A 20759-nucleotide genomic window follows, 5' to 3' on the forward strand; every position below is an offset into this window, starting at 1 on the left:
TAGAGATTCCCCTAAAAAGAAAAAAACTTGCGGTCCAATTTTGGGTACATGAATTATTTCGGAGAGGGAATCCATGTTTTAAATTCAAATTAACCGCGCGCCCGGGCAATCCGCGCCTCCCAGGTAATCCACGCACGCGCGCGCTATCTTCCTGCCTAGGTTATCAAGTATCATACAACTTACATAATTTCCACTTATTTCGTACGATAAAACGCGATCGAGATATTCGTTTTAAGAAATACTCGTGAGATAGGTTCAAGTGCCAAGCATATTTAAGTACCACTTACGTGATAATGTTATTAAAATGAAGTTTAAAAATATTTCCATTCTACTTTAACAACGAATATTCCATGACGTCAAAACACTCTTAAATTCAAATTAACCGCGTCCCCGGGGTAATCTGCGCACGCGTCACCTAGGTTATCAATTTTTACATCATTTCAACTTATTCCGTACGATAAAACTTGATAAGATATACGTTCAAGTATCTTTCGAGATAAGCGTAGATAAATGAACAAGTTGGCCTGGACACAATATGTTGATATATGAGAAAACAAATCGTCGCGAGAAATACCCTAAATACATTGACGTTTCGACGATTTTACCCCCATTTCATCCCTTAAATCCCGGATTTCGATCCCGAACCCAAACCCGAACCCGGGAGTGGCGTCTCGCCCTTACTTTCCTTCTACTTTATTAGATTTGGCCTGTCATCTCAAATGTAAAACCACGAAGGGAGCAATAAATAAATAATATAAAATAAACTTCGGGTATGCCTTTTTTTAACAGCATAGTATAATTAAGCATTTTCGTTCCATATCTTTTTTGAGGGTATGGAACAGTTTAGCATTTCATGTCTTCTCTTTTCATAATAGCAAATTAAATTTAGGTCAAACGTTTATGGTAGCAATAGCCTAGCATAAGTATAGCATTTTAAATTAGCAAAGCATTTCAAACACAGCTAAAAACTTTTGAAATTATTTTTACTAATAAATTCAATATATAAAAAAGGTAATAATTAATCATTTCTTTAGGGTGGGCCCCATATGTTATAATTTTTAATAGTATATTTACAAAAGTGATTAATTACAAATAGTTAAAAAAAACTTTAATTATTACACTTTTTACAGCTCCTGTCAAATGTATTGAGTCGAAACAATTTATGGACATAGTTATACGGCTGTAAAAAATGTTTGGCATCGATTAAGCAAGACAAAAACATTTTTTCTTATTTTAGACGTTTCACTTTTTTTCTCCAAAAAATTACACTATCCGTGCTGTTCGCAGGGTTTATCCGTATTGATGTTATAGCTACAAAAACACTTTATTGAAATATAAGAACTGGCAGCTCTATAATGGAATCGAGCCTAAGTGACGGATACGAAGCTTCTGGGGAGGCAAGTCGGACAAATTCTAATTTTAACGATGGTGCTGAAACTGCGGAAATAAGTCCACGTGTAATTGATGAATTTATCCACGAGTCAAACGGGCTTTCAATTGAGTCAATCGCTACTAGCACAAATTTAACGGCTCTCGACGAATTAAGGGACTTATCAAATTACGAATTTACAGATTTTGATTTTTCAAACTTCACAAATGGAGGTCCGGACCCCGATGTAGAAGGCACGGGTTTGCTAAATGATGTAAGCCAATCCTCCATCTTAACATCGTGTAGAGTGAGTGAAGAAATTAAGGTGAGTCTTTTTGTGCATATTAAGTTTTCGATTTTCATAATCGACAATATTATTAAACCAATTTAGTTACGGTTTGTTGGTCACGAACGTTGTAAAATGTCGTCGAGCTGCTTACTTTTCGTAATCGATGCACCAACCTGTAGCTTGGACTCTACAAAAGTTCTAACGTAATTGATTACGGATTAAGCCTTACCAAAGGATGAATTCAGGTTCAAATACCTGTAAGCCATGGGGTACCCAAATGGAAATCACGAAAACCATATTAAATTTCACAATAACAATTGACCACTTTAAACATGGCAATCAAATAAAATGTTATAATTAGTTAGTTAATCAATTATTTTTTTATTTTCTGAAAATATTTTTCTAATATCCTGTATCGGCCAATATCGATCTAGCCGATATTGGTCTATACCGATATTAGTTAAATAGCCTGATGTATCGGTGCATTCCTATATGACTAGAACATTTTTAATAGTTCTTTTTATAAAGTAACGTGGCCTTCTGGTGTCAATGTGGCTCTGACGTCACAGTCTCTTTCTTTTACAAGTATGAGAGCGCGCGCTACAAGCGCCAGAGGAATATAGCTTTTTCTAGAGCGCGTGCAAATAGCTCGTGCGAAAAATATACTAATAAAGCTGGGTCTTGTGACGTAAGATCAACATTTTAACAAGTTGGGCAAGAACACTCTTTATTTTATAAATGAACTATTAGATAGGCTGTATGGATAGCTTAAATTTTGTGAACCAGAAACACCGTGTCATAATATCGGAAGCCGATAAAATCGGTGAAACACAAATCGGTATAAAATATACGCATTTAGGAAAGTTCTGTGTATATAATGAAATAATAATTTTTAAAATAAAAATAATATTTTTAGTAATATCTTATATTTCGCTCAGTCATTTTATCTGAAATACATGTATTTCTGTTTTCGTATGAACCAAAAATTTTAATATTAATTTATCCTATGAGCCGAGAAATAATGTATTAATTTTTCCTATGAACCGAAAAATTATACATTAATTTTTCTTATACCGAATTTTCGTTACAGAAAATTTCCTATACACCGAAATTACCTAGACCCCAATATATCATATACAGTTTAATTACACGCAGACAGTGAGGTTAAAATGACGGCATAGTAGCAAAGTCTGCCTGTCAAGTAGCACCTAGTATTAGAAATAAATGACAAGAAATTAATCTTATAATATTTTATAATTAATTATAAATCACATTTTATGAAACGCTTCGACGAACAACAATTAGCCCTTACTGTTCAAACTATGAAAACATATTTGTGTACGATAACAGACATCCTTTTGGGAGTTAGTTTATTTAAACACTTTGAAATCATGCGACCATACAAACCGCTTCAATCGAAGATAATATTGACCTGGTACCCGAGGGGTAAGACAGTCTCATATAATCTGTACACCGAGTTCGTGCATTTAGCACTGTTAAAGGTACATATTTTCAAGAGTTCGCGAGTTCCATTTAGCACTGTCAAAGGTACGGCAGTGTACACCGAGTTCGCAGAGTGTCTTACCCCTCGCTGGTACCCTAGATAATAAATAATTTGCACACTTCCTGCCCGAACTCCGAAAAAATTAGCTTCATAGTTTCTATGGTAACCAACTGTAAATAAGACTACTGCCAACTGCGCGTCATCAAAGTTGGCCATGATAGGAAGATACAACATTACGATTTTAAAGTTAAATTACATTGTACAGGAAGAAAGTGCTCACGCTTAAAAAAACTTTATTTTTCTAAACGATTAAAGGTACAGAAAGAAATGTTGTTGGTTTTGTATTTAGGAACCGTAAAACCACTATGACTGTATCAGAGAGTTAGCGTTATTGGATGAATTAAATATGATTGCTAAGTTTAAGAACACAGCTCTTTGATTAGATTTTTCTTTTGCTAACTAGGATCCCGCCAGAACAACCAAATTTACGATTGAAATCATCCAAGATTACGTTCCACGCACAGACGAAGAGTTGGCGGTTGCAGCAGGCGATAAGCTTACCTTGTTATTAAAGAAACCGTTCTTTTACTTCCTCAAAAAGGATAACCAGAAAGGGTTTGTTCCAACAAGATGCATCAAGATTGTTGATTCGGTAGGTTCCTGATATGTAATCAACCGTTTCAGTAAATGCTTTTGGAATTGGTTGTCCTTTATTTAATTTTAAGATTTATTTTCGGATTACAAATTTAATATAACTTATTTATTGATATTTCTTCAAGACGTTTTCATTGAAATTTTATTTAAATTTATGCTATTAATGGGATATTTTATAATAAATATTTCAAGAGGGTTCTATGAAATGTTTCGTGAAAACACATTTTTTATATTAGAGCCAACGTCTGCAGTTCTTCCAAGAATCAGCTACAGTTTAACCTACTTTTTCATATATTATCAGGTTTTCTTTTAATCATTCTAGATAATATTATGATGGTTGGGTTTAGAAGAATTGGTTACGTAATTAAGGAGTTAAAACAATCTATTAATATCCTAAAACTAAAATCAGTTTTGTATACCTCGAAATGCCGCCAGTAAGTTATTTTTTAAAGGAATTAAGTTATTTTAAAAGGCTAGGGTCGTTTTGACATTGGGACCAATAGAGCAATGGATGGGTCTGCACCATTCCAGGGACTTCGTTCGGTGATCTTGGTGGTGTTCCGGTTCAGCGCATTGCTTGGTCCCTGAAGCCATCAACGCTGAAAGGCGACAATACCATAGTAAACGCCAAATTTCTAGATAATTAAGTTTTTGTAATGTCAGTGACATTGGTAAACCTTTTAAATTGAATATTTTGGGTAGTTGGAATAATTGCAATAGGTGTACAATTGGTATTTAAACTTACTCGCATTTTTCAAATTTGAAATTTACTAGGTCTCACCAGGAGACAGCAATAAGTCATAATCGAATTCCGTTCATTTTAGGATGAAGATGGAGAACTTTCGGAGGTAATTGTAAGGTACACGTCAAAGTCTTGGAAAGAATTGTCCATCGAACAGGGAGACAAAGTCAGAATCCTTTCGAAGAAGTTCCCCGAATGGTATTATGTTAGAATAAGGGACGAAGAAGGTGTCATTCCCAGATTTTGCGTTCACGGCTTAAACGTAAGTAATCCTTTATTAATCTCCATTTATTGTGGTTAATGACCTAGTGTCTTTAGTTTCCAGAACCAGGATTCAGACAAGTGGTAGCAATTTGTGATTACAAGAAAACCTCAGATGAAGAACTTTCATTCCGAAAAGGGGATGCCTTTTCATTGATTTCCAAGAATAGAAATTTAAATCATTGGTTCTTAGTCAAGGTTATTGAAAAAGAAGGCTATGTTCCCACGGCATGCTTAGAAAAAGCTAATGCACAAGATGTAAATATTTACTCTTACCATTAGGTGGGGCAGATGTTTTAAGAATGGGGAAGATCGCACCGTTGTTTTAGAAGAATGTCACAGTTTCATATCGGAACCAAAATTATCAATTATATAAACTTACATTTGCAATATAGTACTTGTTTTTCTCATTTATAGTGGGTTACTTTTCTTAAGACACTACCATAAACAAATAGGTTTAATTTCGTTGTTTCGAAATAAATTTCAATGATTGAACTGATTTTCCACCGAATTGGTCGGTTTCACCTTTACGTAAAATCTTGCAGGGGTTAATGGAAATACTAGGTTTACGGAGCTGTTGGCTCACGTGGCATGAAGGCTAAAACCCAGCTAGCCACCTGAATTAAAAGGAAGTTCGTAGTTCAGGGTTAAAGCCGGATTTTCATGGTAGCTTGTAGCGTGTAGTCGAAAAGAATGAGATATTTTTATTTTGCGTGAAGGCTTATTTTGGTTTTTTAATTTACTCGCTTTGCGTTTTTATAGCCCGGGATTGGTAGCGATGTGTTGCGTTCACAGTGTCAGTCACCTCTACAGTTTACCGATTTTGCATAAAAGTGTATACAAATAAGGTCGCGTTGCTCATTCAATAGACGATCCCAAATAATTGGCTTATCTCTTATAAATCCCTTCGATTTCTTATTTCTTGTTGTTCATTTTCTTTTATTCGTTTCTTTGTCAATTTCCCACTAGATTACATTTTGGTAATACCGGTAAATATTACAAATAAACCTTGTCCGATAACACGCCGACCTCGTGATGGCAAAGAAAAAAAATTTAACACAAAATTTCCATTGGCTGAATGTAGTCACATGGGCAGACGTCCCGCTTGAAACTTTCGCTTGTGCGTGAAAATAACTAGTAGGATTTGATCGACGCTAGAAGCGAGTTCCGATCTAGTTTCACGAGCACACGCAAAATACAAGCGTGGATGATAACTGAAAAGTGAAAAGCTAGTAGCGCTAGTGTATATTTTTAATTATTTCTAGCTCACGCCAAATTTATGCACGCTAAAAGCTTACATGAAAACAAGGCTTAACGAAAGATGTTCCAATTTTGATCTTTGCTTAAGCTGAATTTAGTAAACGAATTATATTCCTTATTTTTCCTATAGCAGCTAGCCTTTAAACACGCTAACGAAGGGTTGTGTACGAATTTCATTGGACGAGCGTCACAAGCCTTTACGCTGAACGTTTTACGGGCGGGGGGAAAGACAATTTCCGAATTTTCCCCTTCCGACGGCAGCAGGCGCTAAAGCGTCTAGCCAATGAAAGATGTACACAAGAAAATCCACGACTTTTGACGGGTTGCGTTCTCCTTGTGTGGGGTGTTGTGTTTGTTGCTCCTAGGTGCAATTATCTAATGGCAGTTAACTTGTTTCCTTATAAAAATGTATTTCAGAGTCAGTATCTTCGAAACAATTACTTTTTACGAAACGACTGTTAGATAACTTGCTAGAGAATTGAAAGAGTTAATCAGATCTGTGAAGCATCGCAAATTTATCGATGTCCAATTATCCCTGTAACAAATTAGAGTCGGGCCGACGTCGGCAAAAGGTACTAAACACTAAAGTCGGCCGACCTTTGGATTGAGGGTCGAAATGTCCTAGGGGTAAAAGGGTCGGCCGACTACAATACGTCGACTCTTTACCGCCTTTTAATAGACCTAAGAACCGACTCCGAAACGACGTGGGGCCGACTTTATATTAATGCTTATTTCCGACACAAAACTGATCTAATTATTAGATGCCACGTTTTTCGAATACAAATAAGTTTGAAGAAAAAATAAAAGTGAATAAAACATTATCTCAGAATATCATCAAATAGTCAGAAAATAATTAAAATATCCCCTTTTCCTAAATAAATATGGTTTGTTTCATAAAGTTAATGTTGAATCCAATAATTAAATGTAAGGTCTATTTTAAGTCAGATAATGGTCGGCATACCGACCATAAATAGTCCCAAAAAAGGATTTACGGCTTTAGTGTCGAAAAAAGTTCGGGCGTTTTTAGGTCAGCATTTGGTCGTAGACTATAAAGCGACTTTTCGACCGTACCCCGACCCTAAAACGATTCCATGTGCTACAGGGGCTAGGGTTAAAGAAATTCGGAAAAATTTGAAACGCATGTGAATTTGAAACAATTAAAGAAATTGACTATTCACCTTTCATTTAAAAATAAGCTACATGAAATTCAACGCACCAATGTACGTTTTCTAATCATAATGGAAAGACAGCAAAATGAAGATTACTGACTGTTGGTCATTTCTACATTATTATTTCCAACTTACAATGTTTTTTAACTGAAATTTTTAAATCCTGATATCATCACAATTGCCATGATCAGTCAAAATACTCAGCTTACACCACGAGTCTTATTTCCGCCCCTATGTTTGTATGGCAAATTATACACTGAAATAACAATTACCCATTAATTGTATTAGTATTCCTTCATAACAACATAAGTTTGCTATCTTAAATATCACATTTTTGAAGGTCGGGGTCATCATTATCAAGGTCGAGATTACTATGTTTACACTTTTTAATATTTTTATAATTTTTTTGTATATTTCGGTGATAAATATTTTTAATATCGAGATTGCAAAAGTTATTCTTCATTAAAATATATTGGTATATTTTCACCAATAAAGTCGTTGAGCTTCTTAAAATATTTTTTTAAGGTGGACAGTAAAACTCTCGTGGCCACGCGGGACTATGCCAAGACTTCGTTAAAAGAATTGAGCCTTCGAGAAGGTGAACTGTACACACTGATGCATCAAACTAACCAAGACTGGTGGTTCGTCGAGGTCAAATGGAAAGAGGGTTACGTGTCGGCTCGATGCATCCAATTATTCGACGACGTAAGTTGGACGCAAAGATGCGCTGAGGGCTGTTTGAAAAGTGAATAACCTTGTGATTTAACCTGATTTTAACCTTCTACAAATTACAGGGAAAACTTTGAAAGGAAATTGCTATTTCTAGTTGCAAAACATTTCTGTAAGAATACCAATATTGCCTTACCATCGACAATAAGAAGAATTGATGTCATCATTAGAAATAATGATGTATAATTAATAAAATTAATTCATAAGCCATGGCTTTTATTACATAAATTGTTACTGACAGTTTTTCTTACAAGGCCACATTTGGGGGCCAGGTTCAAATTTAACTAGTTTCTCGCCTTAGTCTGCGGAAATAGAACCAAGCAAATTATGATTGGTCATATCCTACCTGAGGTTAGAGCTGTATTTTTCAAATTTCCCTTTAATTAGGAACGTGAATGTAGCATAGTCGCTTTGAACATTTCCGAAGGAAAACTTACTTTCACCATTTATTCCAAAATCAATGTTGGGACACATGCTGATCACATTGGGGTGCTGGAGTGGTTAGCGAGGGTTTTATCCCAGCTTGTGGCACTGGATGAAAACTCGGAACTACTCCTACGCGTTGTGTTTGCAAGATCTCTCCCCACTGGAAGGGGCCCTCCAGCGACCGTAATTACTGTATTCGAAGGCATAAACCTATAATATCAATCGAAATTTATATTGGGGAAATTCCTAGGTAGAAGATTTGGGTTTAAAATTACAAAAATTTCTGCCTGGCAGTTTACGGACGCAGCCTTAAATCGAAATGCTGCATAATTATCGGATATTTAGTCGACGATTGTTAAGAGCTTTTATTTAGTAATATAACCGGGAAATTCAGGCACAGCCAGCTAGTTCCAGGGATCAGAGAAAATGCAGCGCGTGAAAAGGGGGCCCAGACTCCTTATCCGCTTATGGGCTCAGGATCTCTAAGTCCGGCCCTGCTTTAGATATAAAAGGGACTTTATAGTGATGGGATAATTGACACCTAGGCAACTGCGTGGCACTGTAGTCGGTACAGTTTACGGAAAACAACTCGGGCGCCATCTCCTACGTTCTTGGTTTCTGTGAGTCTGTTGTGTCTCTACTTCTTCTTCATCTACTGTGTGACTCAAGCAGTCGCAACTTAAAAAATCAAATATTGAAAGACAACGGGTGACGTTGAAAGTAAGATTTTCTCTTTTTCGTTGATTTTATTTGTTTCGTCAAAATTTTTAAAATATTGGTTCCGTTACATTTTTGTTAAGAACAATTGATATTTACAATACGTCTTTCAACAATTTTTAAAACATAGCGGCTGATTAAGACTTATTAATCGTTTAAAGTTGCCTCAGCTGGACAGTTAGGCTAATAGACCTCGAATGATCAAAAATTAGGTGCAGTAGAGGTTAAATAGCTCAAAATAGTAAAAAAATCAAACGTACAAAAAATTTCCAAGCTTAAAATTTTTAATATTACATAAACGTCTATTTTTTATACATTCAAAATTAAATAATATTATTGTGTGTAGTAGGATACACAACGACTAAACGTGTGTTTGGACAATACTACATTCCAATTTTAAGCTGATTTTGGTAAAGTAATATCAGCTTGTCGCATGTCGACGTTACCCATGCTTTTTCGTAGATAAAAAACTGCCCTCAAAATGGCTGCCATAGCCCAAAGCTACATTTCAATTTGCGAAGTGGAGTCGCTTACTACCTACAATAAGATTATGGGGACAGTTCGAAAATCCAGCTTACCTTGTTGAAAAATAATTCGTTTTATATTTTCTCCTATAATTACTCACATGGAATCTCACTAAAAATATAATACATTAATTAATTGTAGCATTTATTCGTTGCGTATTGTATAAGTAAGTCTTACGTGAACTTTCAAATGATAGACGAAAACGGAGCTCCTCTTTATTCCCCTCATTTGAGAGACGAAAACGGAACTTGCTTCAATTCAATTTGTATAAATGATAATTTACCACCCAATTTTGCTCTAAATGACAAACATCTCTCAAATAAGCTGAGCGGAAACGTAGCGCCCGCCCATGCCACTGCCTTAAGGCCTTGACACGCTGTAACCAAATTTTAGTCTCGATTTTAGTAAAGATTGTTGATCATTAGCTAATTTTTATTAATTTATATAATTGTTTTCATTGCCGTTATAGAATTGCTTTAATATTTTGACACATAACAAATAGTTCTAAAATTAAGAATTTATGGAGAAGAAAAGTTCAAAGGAAATTTGTGCTGATAAGTCAAGTACCTTTAGCTCCAAGAATGAAGCTAACAAAGAAGTGACTAAGGATAAGGCAAGTAAAATTTATGCAACATTTGTCGAATCGAATATTTGGAAAAGCACAGGCTACTCAGTTGACCAAAAGACTACTTTTATTCATCAAAACCCAGGCCAATGGCAAAGTGACTAATAGTGACCAATAGTGCATAATAAAGACATAATGCAGTTTGAAAGCTAAAAGAACTAGTGAGATTGAAATGTTTTAACAATTTATTTTAGAGTACTAACATTATAATTTGATTCTTAATATAATTAACCATAATCAGACCCTCGGATATATTTTTTTTACGTTTTTTTCATTGTAAACTATATTTCCCACGATTGGCCACATTGGCCAGGCTAGGATTTTCCCGCCTCGAAACACTAAGGTACACTCTGTTTGAAAAGTCTTCGACAGCTGAAATTTTTGCCCTCTTTTTAATTCTGCTAGAAAACTATAATAGATAGTTCGATGAAACCAATTGCAACTTTTATTTTTTTTCCAATATCTTTCGTTATTTATTGGTTTCGTCCGCCAAAAATTAATAGTTTGGCGGGAACCGTCAAAACTCATTTTTGACAACTGTTTAAATATTGGTTCTACGGCACTGACTCGCGCGTTTTTGAATTCACAATGGTCGATTCATATTTAGAAAGTGGAAAAATTATCCCTCTACAACCAACGGTTGAGAAGTTATAGCGTTTCAAAACTTACCTCTAAACTAGGAAACACCTAAAATGCATCAAGCGATTATAAATAACGCAACTTCGACGACAATTTGGAAACGCGATAGCTTCTCAACCGTTGGTTGTAGAGAGATAATTTTTCCACTTTCTAAATATGAATCGACCATTGTGAATTCAAAAACGCGCGAGTCAGTGCCGTAGAACCAATATTTAAACAGTTGTCAAAAATGAGTTTTGACGGTTCCCGCCAAACTATTAATTTTTGGCGGACGAAACCGATAAATAACGAAAGATATTGGAAAATAATTAAAAGTTGCAATTGGTTTCATCGAGCCATCTATTATAGTTTTCTAGCAGAATTAAAAAGAGGGCAAAAATTTCAGCTGTCGAAGACTTTTCAAACAGAGTGTACACTGAGACAATAAAGAAACCAAACAAACATTTTATACACTTTTGGTAAGTGTAAGTTAAGTAACAGTTGGACATCTGCAAGTAGTCACTAAAACAATTAAATAAAAACCTCTTTCTTCAACTCGCCCCTCTTCGTAGCTAAAACTGGATTCCATTTTCGGTTTGTCGGTTACCAGGCTAGACTGACTAGCCAAAGAACCCAACTCCAATTAAAAAAAGGCAACTAGGTTTGAAAGTCGTTTTTTTTCCTTGAGGCTTGTTCAATTTTAAAAACGTTTTCGATGTAAAGAATCAACATTTATTTTAACCGAATTTTGGTTGTGTCGATTCTGGTTGCTACAACCTTTGCCCCCCTTTGAAATAAATTAACTTATTCCAAACAACACATCATATGCGTTTTAAAACGTTGATCAAGCCTCCAATTAACCTAAATAACACTAACATTTAACTATCAAGCACGTATGAATGCTTCAAAAGTGTTATTTCCATTTCTGTGTTCATTTGTTCCATTAAAAATTGGCTGCCAATTTGTTTTAAAAAGGCACCACTTGTTACTTGTAGGGCCACTTGACGGAAGAAGCCAAAACTAACTTTATAGATAATTACGGCGGTGCGTGGTTAGGTCTGTTGCCATGGCGCCGCACGATAAACCGAGATAGTCCTCGTTTGTCTAAATATCAGAAGTATCATGTCCCCCTATTCCCTTGGCTGTTACGCCTCTGCTAATCACGATAACCAACTATTATGAAATTTATCAACGTTGGTTTTGATATTTTTGGAAAATTGATTGTGTCTTACGTTAGGTGGAAATTGGTGGCGTGAAAGAGTTTGAAAAGTCTAAAAATATTCAGTCGAAGAGAAAAGATTAATGCATCTGCTCAAAAAACTTAATGTTTTTAAAACCAATTGAACTTATCCGTTATATACTTGCATGCAGGGGCGTTGAAATACATGGGAACAAGAAACCCGCGTTCTTATTGGAGCCAAACTTGTCGAGATTTAACCTATTTTTTACTTTTAAGGTCATAAAGTTCTCAAAATAGGCCAAATTCTTAGAAAATATTACGTTTAATTCGATACAAAAACAATATTAATTTAAACCAAAGACGTTACGTATTCTATTATCTCCTATTGTCTAAGCCTTATTTATTGGGTAAAATTAAAGTTGTGAACCAATTGAAACGTTGTAGGAAGCATTAACATTAGACTTCCATCCCAGTAAAAGTTGTGAGGGCATTGCCCTTTAGCGGCCCTGCATGTAAGCTACTTAAAATACTACTTTAATAATTGGTAACGCTTTCCCGTAGAATGAAGACCTTACAGATAAATCAAGTTCTTCCAAATTGGAAGCTATGTCTTTGCCACCTCCACCAGTGAAATCAAATTCTACGAAAGCGAAGGTTGCCGTATTTTTAAACGTTTTTTTTATTATATTGAACTTAAGCATAAAAATAAGTAACCAACATATGACACAGGAAAATATTTATATTAAATAACTAGACGACTAGTTTTCGTACCCTGAGCTAGCTTCCTAATAGGTGCAAGGTAATGTGGAGTTGTTCAATGGGTACTAAATGTTCTCGGGCTTAGAAGCGCCAAAACTGTTAATTCTGATCGTTGCTTGTGTAATTATCCTCAGAATGAGAAGAAGGAACAGGATTTAGTGTCTGGGCGGGAACAGTCTTCAAGACTTACCAGTGGATTATCAGCGTTAAAAGCCGACAAGGTAATTACCGTGGTGATTTTAAAGAAGTAAGTGGAGTAACGGAGTGGTTAGCACATTCTGCTCGCAGCAAGAGGAGCCAGTTTCGATTCCACCTTGCGACACTGGTTAAAACATTTTAACTATTCCTTCACTATTGAATTTGCAAGTTATCTCCTCACTGGTTAAATAAGGTTTCCTCGAGCTTTTCGTTTTCCCAATTTCATTAAACTTGTAGAGGTTAACGGCAATAGTGAGTATAGGGAGCTGTTGCTTCGCGTGGCATGAAGAGTTTGCCACCACCCTCATACGCATTGTAACCCGGCCACCTGATTTAAAGTTCTTACAAGTTATTATTATTATCATGTATTATAAATTATTTTTAAGGGTGCTGTTGATCGTGGCTCACGTTCAGTTAAAGTACCTTCGACTGGAAAAAGTATTAAGGTCAGTGCACTAACAGTTGCAGTAGAAATGGATTCAATAGTTTTAATATTTTACATTTAGTCTAACAGGTGCCAAGATGTTGACGGCTCAAAGCTCAGTCGTTCTTCGGTTCCGCAAAGAAAAGCATCGGTTGTCGAGAAAGAAATGGATGTATGCGTAATTGTATATTTTATGTATTTAATTTATTTATCCGATGTCAGAATAACAGCATGTTGAAAGGATTCGAGTCTTTTCGAGAGCATCATTGTCAAATATTTCCATGGCACGAGTGGGAGGAAACGTCACTGGAGCCTTTGGGATAGCCTGCTGATTTGATTTTTTAGGGGGACTTTTTTCAACTAACCTATTATTCAAATATGATTAGTATTTAAACCATGTGTGCGTGGAAGACACCTATAAAATATCGTGAAATTTATATATTTACTGTACGTAGGTTGGGTGTCGGCTGGAGTTGCTACAGCCTCCACTCGTAATCCCACTTCTGTGTGCGAAGTGGGAAATGGTCCACCCATTGCTGCACCTTCTGCTGGGTTGAGTGGCTTGCGTCAAAGGTGCGACCATCAGTTGTAGGGTACTACTATCCATTCTGGATTTCTGGACGCTGGCGTAGGGCACTATGATTATAGACCTCCGGTGGTATGGTCTCTGTTACTAGGTACACCGGGCTATAAATTACTGACACACTGTACACGCTGATTGACGTACCTAACCTTTTATGCACGGAATCATAGTTTCTCATAGATTCGCTTGTTATAAACTTCATCCTCTTATATCTTAGACCACAAGCTTAAAAATTTCGTCCCCATTACGGCACAAAACCTCGATTTATCTAGTTGCGTTAAAACTTTCAATGAAATCAGTGAATTTTTACCGTGGCTACGACGATGACAAACATTTCGCCATTTGAGTCCATGATAAGGGAGCTTCACTTCATTTACTGGCTTAATCATTTTTATAGGATGAAAGCGAAGTTGGGATTGGGGTTCCTGGTGGAATTTCCCTTTCACAGAAAGAATCCGTGAATGTTGAAAATCAGGTAAAAGCTCATTTTTAAGGTAAGTTCTGTCCAACCAGATGTTTACATTTTCTAATAAATAGGACGTAGACCAAAAAGACCTCAAGCTTGTGGTAAAATCTTACACAGCCCGCAGTTCCAAAGAATTGACCTTAGTCGCGGGAGAAAGGGTGACAGACTTGGGAAAGGGAACCGACCAGTGGTGCTATGTTAAGAACCAAGACAACCAGAAGGGGTATATTCCCATTGGTTGCATCAAGGAAGATAACTCTGATCTGAACGGCCACGTAAATATACCATTCCTGCTAATATATTGGATGCTTTGGAACATTCAACTCTAGCCACTGTCCCACTCACTTGAAACAGGTTTTCAATTTCATTCGACAAACCGACTTAAACTGGGTTTTAATGTCTGGTGTGACTAAGAAATTAAGTGTTCCGCATATCCCTCCATTTCTACACCCAAAATAAATGTTATAAGTGTTCAGTTCAGTGAACGAGAAATAACGTAGATCGTCAACGTCATAACTTGACAATGAATTAAAATATACGATGTACTGTAGCTATTTAATTTTCTTTCAACTGATGAAAATATCATGATATTTTTATAGAAATTCAACAATTTCAATATTCCCAAGTTTACTAGAATTTTGAAGGAATTTAAAAGCTAGCCCTTTCGTCAGAAGCGTAATGTGCTCCTGTTAGGGAGAATTGTCACAGTTCTCGTGGCGCCATTTTACGACCATTAGCGTTACTAACGTACTTTTTACGATTATATTATGAAAAAAACTGCACACTACGGCGCGCTATCTATCGAATTTTAAGATTTTAATTTCAATTTTTTTTATTTCATTATTCCATGATTTAATTACAAAAAATTAAAATTAAGTTTGTTGCTTCATTTGAATAATTTGCTTTATATAAGTCTTTATATCTAAATTTGGGGTAACAGTTTAGATGGCTTAAAACCGCAAAATATAATATTTCCTGCCAAAAACTGACGAAGGAATGGCAAAATATTAGGCCAGTAGGCTGACCTCTCGATAAAAAGATCCTGGTAATATTTTTTTAGGATGAAGTTGAAGAGGTTATGGTCGCTAAAGATAATTACATATCAAGGTCATTGAAAGAAATATCGGTCCAGGAAGGCGATTGTGTGACAGTCCTGTACAAGAAACACGAGCCCTGGTGGTATGTCAAAATTGGCGACAAAGAAGGGTACATTCCGTCAGTGTGCTTGACTGTTGAGTCAGTCGTCGTTGCTAATGTTCGTCCTCTCACTACTATCCCAAAATCGTATACGGTCATGTGAAATCGACCACTCATGCAACTATGGGTGAACCGATTTTAAGGAAATTTTCGTCACGAATCCAATGCGCAAAATAATACTAAACTCTCAAGTTTTAAGGAAGACGATTAACCGATTGTGAAACTAGAGCCTTTCATAATTGGTCAGTTTATTAAGAGGGTCAATATTCGATTTTCGTGCCCCAAAGATTTCTTGAAAATATTTAAAACGCTCTAGTTTCAAAACCACTTCATCATTTTCGTTAAAAATTCAAATAGCATACGTGATTTAATGTTTCATAAAAATCATTTGATCCATGGTTGCGTGAGTTGTGGATTTGACGTAGAAATACCTTAAAACATATCTTTTGAAAATAGGTTCATAATAATTTAAAAACAGTAGTTTCAACTCACGATTACGAAAAAAAGTCGCCCAAACAAATATCAATGCGAAAAGGTGATACATTTGTCGTGATTCCGAATGTAGAGAAGAACTCATATTGGCTTTACGTCGAGCTGAAAGATGATGTCGGATATGTACCGGCGGTGTACGTTCAAAAGGTTGTTCCTGATAATGTAAGTTATAATGCCAATCAATTCAACGTCAACAAGGACGGGGTTAAATTTCTTAAAAAATTTCATCATTTTTTGATACTAAGAACGTTTCCAATACGACTCTTCAATCGTGAAAGAATTTCGACGTGTTTTTGATTTAACGATTGAAAACCCTGCATTGTCGGGTTTTGGAGTAAATTAGATTTGTAGGCGTTTTTATGGACACCCTAGCTAGGCCATCGTGAACTTACATCCACGTCAGTTTTATGTAAGTTTCCCCCCGTCTTCTTTGGATGAAAAATATGGTGAAAATCTTTATTAATTAAAATATTCCCCATTTTATGTCTCAAAAATGCAATTTTTAAAATTTTCAATACTTTTTAATTGAGGTGTTCAAATAAAAGGTGATAGGGAACCAGAATGTGTTCGACGCCTCTTGCTCCTTTCCCTACACTGAGCGGTTGAAGATAAAGCCTGGGGTTAGAATTGGTGTGATGATTGAAAATCTTAACAAGATGTCACGGACATTTAAATGTACACAGAATCCCCCCGATGTATTAAATTAATATTAAATTCAAATTTGAATAAATATCTTGCACATTAACTTAATAAACGCAAGAGGAATAACCTGGTTTTAGAAATAAGGTTGCGAAACGTGAACAAATAAATTTAAATTAATTTTAGGTAATCCGAATTTTTGGAGTTACCTGGTTTTGGAAATAAGTGAGCGAATCCCGAACACGTTAATTTATATTAATGTTTAGACATAATTTTTCGAGTTACCTGGTTTTGGAAATAAGGTAGCGAAACACGAACTCAAGCCGAAGGTTTTTGGGAGTTAGATGGAGCCTGTATGAAAGGGAACGAAATTCAAATATAGTGCATACCCTGGTTGTGGGGTCCCGCGAATTGGCCATAAATCTCACTTAAAATTAAAATTTCTGTATGTAACCGAAAACGTAGGTCAGAAATGATCAGTAATAACTAAAAATATAATTTTCAATCAAGTCGGCCTTAATTTAAAAAGTATATAGATTTAAAGTCTAAAATCTCCAAAAATCCCTAAATTGGTCAAAAAACCAACTTCATGGGCTCCGATTTTAAAATTAGTAATAATGGCAGTGGGGGCTTGATATTTTCTGTTGATTGATATATAATTTACCATTTTACTGCAAACGGTTCCCCCGGACGGGGGCGGCAACGGCGGGTACATACCAAGAGAAAATAGTACACTTAAATCCCGTAGGGATAGTGTGATGAACCCCTATACTTTACTCAAAAACACCCGTATGAATCTTTCTGAAAATCGAAAATTAGCTCTTTGCGGGTTGAAATACCTTCTTTAAATAAAAATCTAATATATGGTTGATATGAATACGTCACTGTTCCAATACCCATTTTGGAAGCCTTGTTGGTTTATGTTGGAGTGTGTATTTATAGAAAACTAAATAAGATACGTCTAAATAATTTCAAAGATACAGTATTTCGGCCGCCAACTTAGATCCACATTAATATTTTGTTGTTAACCCTAAGTTACTGCAAAAACCTAAAACGAAAAAGTTTGCCACTTTGATGATGGGCAAAGCTTATCTAATACAATAAACCCTTCAAGATTTAAATAACTTTGTTTTCTTATTGCTCATCCTATTGATTTTGCTCCAATTTATTTGATGCAAAATGAGTTGTCGGTGTTTTCAGTATGAAAATATATTTAAATTATCATTTCGGATATTTCATCCTCTATAAAGGGTGTTATTTTCTAGGCGCGTGTGAGCCGAAGTAAACCTCTTTCATGAGTCCAAGGTGTACACGACATTGTTCTGTCCTTGTAGGAGGAAGATACAACTGTGATCGCCAAATGCGATTATCAGAAGAGATCTTCTAAAGAGCTAAATCTACGAAAAGGGGAACGGTACACGATACTTTGGAAGGACCACGTCAAGTGGTGGTACGTTGAAGTTCAGAATAAGGGAGGATTTGTACCTTCCAAATTCGTTAAAATGTTCAAAGACGTAACCCAAGATGTAAGTTATTAAGATTTTTTACTTAAACATACACGTTATCGCTTTGTATATATTGCTTTAATTTGTTAGTTTTTAATGTTTGAAAGTATGCCATATGCTATTTCTGTAGTTCGTTGAATTTTGACCAAATAATGTATGAACTAGCCACTATAACACTGACCTAAAGCTACGACCATACTTAGTCATAAATCTTTGAAGGTCGTTGTCGTTATATAATTAGAGTTCCCATTGAAACAATCGAGGGGTAAGACAGTTTCAGATAATCGGTACACCGAGTTCGTGGATTTAGCACTGTTAAAGGGAATATAACCTGCAAAGCAATCTTTACGGAAGACCCCTTCAATTTTTCAAATGTCCCTGTACAGTGGCGCCAAACATTTTTAAAGCCGAAGGCAAGAGCGGCCAGAGCTGCAAGCGTTGGTGTTCCACACCAAATACCTGAGGTTATATTCCCTTTAAGGTACGGCAGTGTACACCGAGTTCGCCCGAGTGAAAAGCTAAAATCAGGAAATTCCTTGGTCCGATAACATGCACTTGCAAAACAAGTTTTCCTGCTCAGCATCCTCCAACATCAGAGATTTCCGGACTTGGGTCTTCATTAGATATTTACTATTACAGGGAAAAATGATTCCTGAATCTAGCGTCATCGACGAAACCACTAAAGACACGACAGAGCAAACGCCTAATCAAGCTGCTAAAAGGAAATTGCCTTCTCCCTCGACATCCAGGTAAACTCACCAGCTTTTAATAAAGCGAACTCAGTAAGCGAAACGCTTTTCATTGTGGTATTTATAGTAGGCCTAAACATTAATCAATTGAAATTGAAATTTGTACATACGTTCAACCGGGATTATACTCTTGGATTGTTCGAGTAACCCTGATTATTCTCATAGAATCGGGCGTGGTTAAAATATTCTTTCTGATAACGTGCTAAGTTAAACTCTGCACCTAGTCGACATTAGAAATTCACTTACCTTCTGTGCTTTTTTAAAATCATTTTACGCGGAACTAGATCAGTTCCGTGGGAAAACATCACAAATTCTACAAGATATTCAGCGTGAAAACTAATCTTAGTTTCTTCAAATCGATTTCTGGTAAATTTTCCGAGTATTTGTCGTTCATGTTTTCCCCAGCGCGGTGGTTTTTAGCCAATTAATTTGATAAGCCAGACCCATTTCTCGAATCGCTCTCGGAGCACAGTGGCAATGGAACCTTCTACAATCCAAGTGCAAATAAGTATAGTTTCTTGGTTGAACGAGCTTGATACTAGGTCGTCAGGAAGGCTCAATTTTATGGCACGATCGGTGATCTGAAATATTTGAAGCAAACGTTCACTTCCCTTGTTGAGGATAATAATAATAGTAAGTGTTGGAGCGACCTTCCTACGCATTGTAACCAGGCTACATGTACCTGAATTAATGGCATTCACAAGCCACCAGAGGACTAACGCCAAAGGTGGTACTTTGTGCATTAGCCAAACTATTTTTATTATTATCCATATATGTAGCGTTTAAAATATGAAAAACACCCATAAACAGAACTTCTCTGGGTTGCTCGAATTTTCAATTTGATATGCGGTCTGAGATATTTAAAAGTAAACGTTCTCCAATTTAACAAAATGAGAATGAACATCCACATTAATTAATCAGTTTGAATCAAACGTTTGAGGGTATTGGGTGCAGATTATTTGCGAAAACGGCTCGATACTTCGTCCAAATTTGGATCCAAGAGACATTCAATTCTGTGTAAATCGAATAATTTTGATCAAATCGGAAAAAGTTGCATTTTAAGCATTGTAATTGGGTCCAATCTAACACATTTTGAATCCAAATTTAGATCAGAATCTAATTCGGGTCTGCCCAATTTTGGATTAAAATTAAATCCACCTTATGATCTTGATTATAGATATCACGATGGCGCGGAAGCAAAGCGAAGGGTGGTTAGACCAAACACAGATTATCCAATCGAGGGTGCCGATCCATTATCATTAGAGGGCGAAGAAGATGACTTTTTCAGGTACTGTAAATAAAAACCACTTTTAGTGTATAAGGTAATGAGATATTCGTGTGGATTATAGCGACATTATGACGAATGGTGCAAATAAGAAGGACAAACGAGGATAAATAAGAGTGCCTATTTGGATTTGTTAATTTTATAATGTTTAATATATGTACTAGAGAAATATGAAGAATAAATATATTTGGTTCTATCAAAATAGATGTACATTTTTATCGTGTTGATGAACATTCATTACTTACTCTCCACGTTTTTGGTTTATTTAATTTGTTTGTTATTTTCGAGGAAATTAAGGGAGTCATCAAATTCTCAAGTACTTCTGATAAAACATATTTTTTTAATACCGAAACTTACAGACGCGGCTTAACCTTGTTTATTTTTTTATGCTCCG

The 20759-nt window shown here is 35.9% G+C and overlaps 2 protein-coding genes across 3 annotated transcripts; both read left to right on the forward strand.

Annotated features, from left to right (window-relative positions):
- Window positions 1–1328: 1328 nt before the first annotated feature.
- On the forward strand, window positions 1329–8120 carry LOC149950970 (intersectin-2-like). The gene is made up of 6 exons (XM_090169338.1): window positions 1329–1694; window positions 3626–3814; window positions 4641–4820; window positions 4877–5077; window positions 7774–7953; window positions 8043–8120. The coding sequence occupies exons 1-6, from the start codon at window positions 1356–1358 to the stop codon at window positions 8052–8054; spliced, it is 1101 nt and encodes a 366-aa protein (XP_090025464.1). The 5' UTR covers window positions 1329–1355; the 3' UTR covers window positions 8055–8120.
- A 2031-nt stretch (window positions 8121–10151) lies between these two features.
- LOC149950971 (uncharacterized) lies at window positions 10152–20555 on the forward strand. Of its 2 annotated transcripts, none has more exons than XM_090169384.1 (13): window positions 10152–10258; window positions 12630–12722; window positions 12962–13048; window positions 13412–13471; window positions 13532–13621; window positions 14430–14507; window positions 14570–14773; window positions 15559–15753; window positions 16152–16349; window positions 18161–18352; window positions 18971–19080; window positions 20258–20368; window positions 20430–20555. In XM_090169384.1, exons 1-13 carry the CDS (start codon window positions 10166–10168, stop codon window positions 20473–20475), a joined length of 1557 nt encoding a protein of 518 aa, XP_090025510.1. In that variant the 5' UTR covers window positions 10152–10165; the 3' UTR covers window positions 20476–20555. The 2 variants fall into 2 exon arrangements, with proteins under 2 accessions (XP_090025510.1, XP_090025511.1); XM_090169385.1 differs by having other exon boundaries at window positions 16152–16334.
- The last annotated feature ends 204 nt before the right edge of the window (window positions 20556–20759 follow it).

This window comes from Leiobunum rupestre, chromosome 3, assembly GCF_980474605.1.
Source record: "Leiobunum rupestre chromosome 3, qqLeiRupe1.1.hap1, whole genome shotgun sequence".
Classification (NCBI taxonomy): domain Eukaryota; kingdom Metazoa; phylum Arthropoda; class Arachnida; order Opiliones; family Sclerosomatidae; genus Leiobunum; species Leiobunum rupestre.